Source organism: Morone saxatilis, unplaced genomic scaffold, assembly GCF_004916995.1.
Source record: "Morone saxatilis isolate NCDOM2014 unplaced genomic scaffold, NCSU_SB_2.0 Contig23, whole genome shotgun sequence".
Taxonomy (NCBI): Eukaryota; Metazoa; Chordata; class Actinopteri; family Moronidae; genus Morone; species Morone saxatilis.
In genome coordinates, this window is record NW_023339796.1 from 18,976,325 (window position 1) to 18,983,435 (window position 7,111).

The window sequence follows — 7,111 nt, forward strand, 5'->3', positions numbered from 1 at the left end:
TTATTTGTTCAGTTTTCTTGTCCGTGCATGACACTTTCTATCTTCCCGAAACTGTTATTAAACTGTGTGTAAGTGCACAGAGCAATTTAAAATCACAATAAGTAATTATACACATACATACTATTTATACCTGTGCTGAAGCTCAGTCAAGAACTGTAAGATCCTCTGCACTTATTTGTATTAAAACACCAAGTGCCATCAGCGTATATAGTACTATAAGCATCAACCTCTTACAGTGAAATAAACCTTTCACTGCACTCTCTGGTGAAATGGCTCAACATTTGGGCGTGCCTGCGTCATGACAGCGAGCCAGCATGTGATGTCCCAAGAGCCAAGAACAGCAGACACTTACCATTATTAATAAGATTACACATTTGGTAAGTCAATATATATCTATTGCCTTGTTGATCCTTTCGGTTAAATATTTTAACCTTCTGCTCCAGTCAGTATTCATTTTGCTCGGGATTCAAAACAGGAGAAGGGCACTGTGGCTGAGTAAGGGGTTTGAAACTCTTAAGAAGACATGAGGTGCATAGATACCTCATCACTCTATATACATACTATTATCAAGTGAAAATGCCCATCAATCTGTGAGTTATTGATCTAATTCACTAAGAAAACGTTGCTGCTGCAGGCCAGGATAACCTCCTGTTGTGGCATCATAATATACACTAATGTACAAGGACAGTTGCTTTAGGTGGTGCAACCTTCTCACTCATGGAGGTCTGGTGAACTATCGTCTTGTAGTTGTTGCCCACAACTTTAGATTGTACTGCTACACTATAAGACAGATGTAAAAAGACACAAACAAAGAATTCCGCTCCAGACCGCTTTATTTTTGGATGTTGAGGCCATGTCCAGTTCGGTTAAATTATAGAAAAAGTCCCAAATCCACCAGTGATCATCGCACTTGGTTTACTGGTCCTTCAACTCCTTCAGTCTCCTGATAGCGGACTTGACTGTGACAGCGGAAGTTGTGCTGCAAGAAAAAAAAACAAACAAAACTTTTAGTTAAACTTTGTGTATACATTTTAGCGATGACATTTCCATGGTCACAAAGTTTGCTTTTCAACAGGAGCTTGTCTTTCCTTAATTTGTAAAACTAAAAACGTGTGTCGAAAAATAGTGTTGCTCCACTTAGTCCAGATAGATGATTCACTGATGACATTGCTCAATGATTTTAACCATCCAATCTTTTCATATTCTGGTCTGACAAGGCCATGACTGTTGTATTTCAATTAGTCTTTTCACAGGATGAGTTACAGTTCTGTACATTGACAGAAACCCTTCCATCATCAAAATAGACCAATGTGCTGTTCCCTGACTGTTTTTAGTCAAATATGGCAGCTATATGCAACATTTTAGAAACAAAATAAATTAAATACATTTACATGTTGCTGGATCATGCTTCATTATGACCCGGCATGTTAATAGTTAGAAAATAAGGTTCTAGTGTGGAGGCCTGGGACGTTACTACGTGGTTCACTGAATGTCTGAAAATCTGACTGGGCGGATTTAATTCTTGAACAACTGGTTTGAGATATTTGGTAAATCTCTGCATTACTGTAATTTGCAAAGAGGAAACTTTATTGGTCAAAATGATAATGTAAAAAATAATCCCCCACACAAACTGAACAGCTGTATCACTGACTGACAGCTGTCAGCTCCATGGCAACATTTACTTCTGTATTCTGACATTTACTCCAGACACGGCCTCAGCAGCCAGCAGAACTACATCATGCTGGTAGCAGAAACATGATTGTTAGCAGTGGGGTCCTTGGCGTTAGCGACAGCAGAAGACGCAGCCTTCAAACAAGGACTTTATAATGGATATAAACATGTTTCCAGATGAAGTTGGATGGTAAAATTACAGCAAATCCAAAGGAAACCTACTTGTACGTCCAGGCTCCTCCAGCCACGGTCTTCTTGCAGGACCCACAGTGCCAGATACCAACAGCCCTCCTCTTCATCTTGGTCTGTAAATATAAATGTAGCACATCAACAATGGCTGAAAAACAGTATCTTGTCAACTTGTACTGACACGACATCCAAACACCACAGGTGTACACTAAATGCTGCAGATATTCCCAGCATTGATTAGTTATAGCACAGACTTAGTGTTTCCAAAGATTGTCCTTACCTTGCCACAGAAAGAGCAGGTGTATTTAGCGTGCTGGGAGATTTCAATTTTCTTCACCATCTTCCTCAGCGACGCACCATAACGCGTGCCATATTTACCCACGATCCCCACCTTCTTGGTACGCTTGGCCTGTGGACAACATGAACACACACATAATGAGATACACAACATCTGCAGCATTAATGCAGGGGTGCAAGTAGTTACCACTCCTGACTAATTGGTGTAATACTACTGACACGTTTGCCCCTTAGTCAGTACTGTTGCTACAGCCAGGGTAAAAGGACTTTCAGGATATCCCAATGCTCCAACTAGCCCCGTACACAGCCAGTGGGGGGGTCTGGAGACAACGTTACAATTTAGACAGGTGAACATACAGGGGCCACACCATGGGTTTAACACACCGTTTATGCCATTAATCTGCAAAAGGCACAGAACCAGGGTGGATATATCCTGACACCAGCGATGTGACCAGGTAACGTTAGCCTACACTAGCTTCCTCCTGCCAGCTAGTTGGCTACCTAGCTTACTTTCACCAATTCAACAAACCGGGTCCAAGTTTAGAGACGACAAACGATGTTAACGCATTCAGTGTGCCACTTCGATTTACTTTAAAACTGCGGGTCTCTACACTAGCACGGACTTCAGAATTTAACGACAGACAGCAAGTTACTAACTAGCCCGCCCGGCTCTAGGACTGTACTAGTAATGGTGGCAGCCATTGCTGTCTCAATAGGACATGAAAACATCGTTTTTGCTGTTAATACAATCACAAACCAACACAAATACCACTGAGGTCTAACATAAAAGGACATCGTTAAGACTCTGAGTGTGTGATTGTATCATTTATAGCAGAGAAAATGTCAGATTGGCTCGGATTAGGAAGGGGACATTCTGGGCTCACCATCGTTTCAGTGGAGACGTAGGTCCAAAGAGGGATTGCTAACCGCGCAGGCGCGATTTACCCAGTCGTTTGCGCTGCATTGTGGGACTTTGAGTTTTTTCACAATACAGCTACAACTATACAAAAATAAAACTAGTCTTACAAATCGTATAAAATAGTAATTAAGTTTGCCCATTAGTAGCGTTACAGTTGCAGACTTCTAACCTGAAAATAAAATTATTCCCGTACGCAATAATTAAACAGGAAATGACTGTAACTAAGGACGCTCCAGTAGATACGCGCATGCGTGTTCATGTGGCGGACAACAACATCCATACTGCAGGATTGAAATGTTTGTCCTTTTAGCCTGTCATAATGCGGCCTTTGTTGTTTGTGAACATATAGTGAGTTGAAACTGTTTTTTCTTGACAGCTAAGTAAGTTGATATGCTATGAAGCTAACACGGAAACAGGTCCTTGCTAAGGCTAAGGCCTCCGACTTGGAAAGCGTAAAGAAATTGAACTGCTGGTAAGTGTTTAAATGAGCATACCTGTAAATCTGTTGGTTTTCGATGTACATCCCGATGGTCGAGGTTGACAGGTACAACTTATTTTGTATTTGTCGTAACGTTACGTTTCCTTTTTGCAGGGGATGCAACCTGACTGATGTGAGTAGCCAAACAGTTAAAGGATATTATATTTAGCCTAACACTGAATTCACTATTTATGCTCAAATTGACTTTGTTACACTTAACGTAACTGAAGTTGTGTTAGTATACGTGTGTATGCAATAACTTAACATAATTTAAGTATTCCCTTATATTCCAGATTTCTATCTTCTCTCAAATGGCCAACATTGAGGTGCTGACACTCAGGTTGGTCTATTTAACTCTTTGCTGTCCTCCTCTCACTGTGACACATACAGAGCCATGATCCTGGTACACTTGCTCCAAATCATCTGAGATGATCAGTGAATCCTGTTCTTTCTCTGTAGTGTCAACAGCATCTCATCTCTCTCTCCTCTGGCTGGCTGTCTGTCTCTGTGTGAGCTCTACCTGAGGAGGAACATGATTCCCTCTCTCTCTGAGCTTTCTCATCTGCGCCCATTGACGCGCCTCCGAGTGCTCTGGTTGGCTGAGAACCCCTGTTGTGGAACTGACTCCCGGCTGTATCGCCTCACTGTACTTCGCTGCCTGCCCCGCCTGCAGAAGCTTGACAACCAAGGTGAGTATGCAGTGTTTTTGTGACTTTATTTGAAGCGATTTACACAAGTGATCACATTGAGCTGGAACAAAAACTAGCTTTGGTATAACCCGAGACAAGATGGAGAGGGTTGGCTGAGACATTTCTGCAATGGGATTGTAAATTATTGTAATGAAGCACATGTGTATTGCATTTTATGTGTGTGTTTGTTTGCAGTCGTGACAGAGGATGAGATTGCACAAGCGCTCATGGAGGGTGAAGAGGTCACCACCCCCCCTGGTAGTCTCCAGAACCAGCTTTCCACCAATGGACTTCAAGATGCAGAGACAGAGAATGACCCACTTAACTACAACATGGAGGAGACCAAGTAAGCCTTGTGGACTGACACCAACACTACCAAAAATCTGTCAAACTAGTGTATTAAAATCAACACATTTCTCTTGATTTTTGTTTTCAGTAAAATCAGGGAAAAGTTGGGGATGAAGCTCCTCTCCAGAGACAAGTTCCCATCTCTTTCTTCTCCATCAACCAGAGAAAACAAGCTATTGATGAAAAAGGTACCCTCTTATCTCTGAACAGTGCTCCCCTAAAACTCAATGTTGGAATATACTTAAAAACGTTTCCATTTTGCCAATACATGTTGAATTGTATTTTCAGACACACACTCTTGATGCAGTCCTGCTGCTGCTGAGGGATTTGGATGAAGAGGAGCTTCGCGTTGTACACACAGCTACCCAGAACAGACTCCACAATTACACACTGGACTCAGACACACTAAGCGATTCACTGCAGACACAGAAAACAGCTGACATCCAACACTGAAATGTTTCATAGTATGCGCTCAGGGCTGAATCTCTCCTTTCTCTTTCCACATTTAATCTTGTTCATCCAAACACAGGGTCCTAACACACCCCCTTACCTTCTGATTGCAATATGCATGGCATGTGATGTATTGTCACTGACCTCTCTCTCCCTTTTGTTACACAGTCTTCACATGTGGAGCAGTATTTAATAAATTCCATGGCTTTTTCCTTTTTCTTAAGCAGCATGCCTGCCTTCCTGCCTGCCTTGTAAGAACAAAAGAATGTATGTTTTGCTAAACTTAAATCTATTTCTGTAATTAAAGAAGAAGTTGCAATACATTCACTCAGTGTTGATTTTAATTACACAGATCTTAGCTGAAAACATGTATACATCGAAACAGAAGACAGTGCTACAATGAGGCATTTCCTCAATTCAAAACATTTCACCAATAATTAATTTGAACCATTAATTTAAACTGTGCAGAGCCTGTAAGCTGTCTTATGTAACTAAGCCATTACTGTATATCAGTAAATGTCAGTCAGTGAACTAGAAGTGATAGTTCTCTTCTCAGTCACCCTCCTCGTTCTCCAGGAAGTCCATCAGCGTGCTCGCGTCCACGGCAACCATTAAGTACTCCACTCCATCTGCACCCTGGAGAATCATAGGAATACATGTAAGTGAGAGACTGGGGGCTGCAGAGTCATGGCACTGAGTGAGAGCTCTAAAGTGAAACAGTGACTCCACCTTGCGTGTCCGTATCAGTTTGTGGTCTCTGAACTCAGTCAGCTGAGTCCTCAGTGTGAGGTCAGAGTTTACCAAGAACGCCTCTCGACAACGCTGGTAGAAATCTTGGAATGACAATCCTGCACAAAGTCACAGGAAAACATTACAATCATAAAACTAAACAGTCGTATTCTAGGGAAGCATTTGGAAGTTTTCAGAATGTGTGTACCTGTGTATGAAGGATTATCTTTGTTTTCCAGCTGAAATTTCACCAGCAGTTGGAAAATTCCTCTGCAAAAAGAAAGGACACAGAGCCATGAAGAACTCAGGCACATCATTAGCCCCGTTACAGCACTGACCGTTGATAATATGAAGGTTTGTGTGGTACCTTGCATTGGGTGTCAAGCTGCGTAACACGTGTGTAAGGGAGGACAGAGCGAGAGCGCCGGTCTGCTGCACCAGGAGAGAGTTTTCATACGACGTCTCCTCTGCGTAGTGCTGGAACGTCACACACTCCCACCACAGCCAGTTAAACTGGCTCTGCTGGAACTGGTCCCACACTGGGAAATACACGGGAAATATTCAGCGACAAGGATACCTCTCAGTAGAATTAACAACAGTACACACACATACAAACACCCACCCAATGGAGCATTTATGTGGTCTAAAGAAGCCACCAAATGCAGGTTGGGCAGAGATGCGAGCTGCCCCAGTGCACTCTGGGTCTTCTCTCCTCGCAGCATTAGGCCATCAATATTGTGGATTAGCAGGTACACATGTAGATCTGGGCCTGCAAGGACATGCTTCAATTGTAAAACACAGAATTCAAACACAAGCTTAAGACACAGACGGTTGACAGATGCACTCACTGTCTTTAAGGGTCTGACTGATGTACTGGATCTGGTCCGAGGGTGTCCGGAAACTTCCCTGGTGCTCTAGCACCTCACATGTCAGAGAATTTAAGATCTGCAATGAAAGAAGCGTGAGAAGTTAATTTTTAAATGAGATCAGCTGATGTCCTAAAACAGCTGGACACCAGTTACATGAAGATCAAACGAGATGAAATGGCACATTGGTTGGGGACTATTTTTATATATGAACTAAAACACATTTAATGCTGTAGTGAGTATTTTTTCTTCAGCAGGACCAATTACTTAATTATTGGGAATGCTTCAAAAGAAACCAGAGAGCCTGTGGGCCATCATAATGAAAGAAACATGTCACCCAGTGCAAAAGTCTGGCTAACTGATGTGTTTTTCATAATAAACAATGGAGCTTTGTGCCACAGACAAATAAGATGTTTCACACACACTCTCACACACTCTCACACACTCTCACACACTCTCACACACTCTCACACAC

General features: G+C 42.3%; 3 protein-coding genes across 3 annotated transcripts in view; 1 reads left to right on the plus strand and 2 right to left on the minus strand.

Annotated features, from left to right (window-relative positions):
• Positions 1-815: 815 nt before the first annotated feature.
• rpl37a (ribosomal protein L37a) lies at positions 816-3,126 on the minus strand. The gene is made up of 4 exons (XM_035671262.1): positions 3,042-3,126; positions 2,141-2,269; positions 1,894-1,976; positions 816-979 (listed from the first exon to the last, which is right to left on the minus strand). The coding sequence occupies exons 1-4, from the start codon at positions 3,042-3,044 to the stop codon at positions 916-918; spliced, it is 279 nt and encodes a 92-aa protein (XP_035527155.1). The 5' UTR covers positions 3,045-3,126; the 3' UTR covers positions 816-915.
• A 199-nt stretch (positions 3,127-3,325) lies between these two features.
• cfap410 (cilia and flagella associated protein 410) lies at positions 3,326-5,363 on the plus strand. Its single transcript, XM_035671265.1, has 7 exons — positions 3,326-3,548; positions 3,669-3,687; positions 3,848-3,894; positions 4,014-4,243; positions 4,439-4,589; positions 4,680-4,779; positions 4,880-5,363. The coding sequence occupies exons 1-7, from the start codon at positions 3,472-3,474 to the stop codon at positions 5,042-5,044; spliced, it is 789 nt and encodes a 262-aa protein (XP_035527158.1). The 5' UTR covers positions 3,326-3,471; the 3' UTR covers positions 5,045-5,363.
• Positions 5,364-5,370: 7 nt separating this feature from the next.
• Positions 5,371-7,111, minus strand: part of orc2 (origin recognition complex, subunit 2) — a 4,570-nt gene continuing 2,829 nt past the window's right edge. Inside the window, exons 11-16 of the mRNA XM_035671264.1 lie at positions 6,619-6,715; positions 6,393-6,539; positions 6,138-6,309; positions 5,979-6,040; positions 5,771-5,889; positions 5,371-5,677 (exon numbers count right to left, since the gene is read on the minus strand). Coding sequence (XP_035527157.1) covers positions 5,594-5,677; positions 5,771-5,889; positions 5,979-6,040; positions 6,138-6,309; positions 6,393-6,539; positions 6,619-6,715 — 681 coding nt within the window. The 3' untranslated portion in view covers positions 5,371-5,593. The remainder of the gene's footprint in view (positions 5,678-5,770; positions 5,890-5,978; positions 6,041-6,137; positions 6,310-6,392; positions 6,540-6,618; positions 6,716-7,111) is intronic.

Bases quoted from the DNA above. Each gene is read 5' to 3' on its own strand.
- rpl37a (XM_035671262.1), bottom strand. The intron at 1,977-2,140 runs GTAAGGACAATC...TTATATTTACAG, and splicing joins CCTGCTCTTTCTGTGGCAAG to ACCAAGATGAAGAGGAGGGC. The intron at 980-1,893 runs GTAGGTTTCCTT...TTTTTCTTGCAG, and splicing joins GGAGGAGCCTGGACGTACAA to CACAACTTCCGCTGTCACAG.
- cfap410 (XM_035671265.1), top strand. From the start codon at position 3,472: ATGAAGCTAACACGGAAACAGGTCCTTGCTAAGGCTAAGGCCTCCGAC. The intron at 3,895-4,013 runs GTTGGTCTATTT...CTTTCTCTGTAG, and splicing joins ATTGAGGTGCTGACACTCAG to TGTCAACAGCATCTCATCTC. The intron at 4,244-4,438 runs GTGAGTATGCAG...GTTTGTTTGCAG, and splicing joins GCAGAAGCTTGACAACCAAG to TCGTGACAGAGGATGAGATT.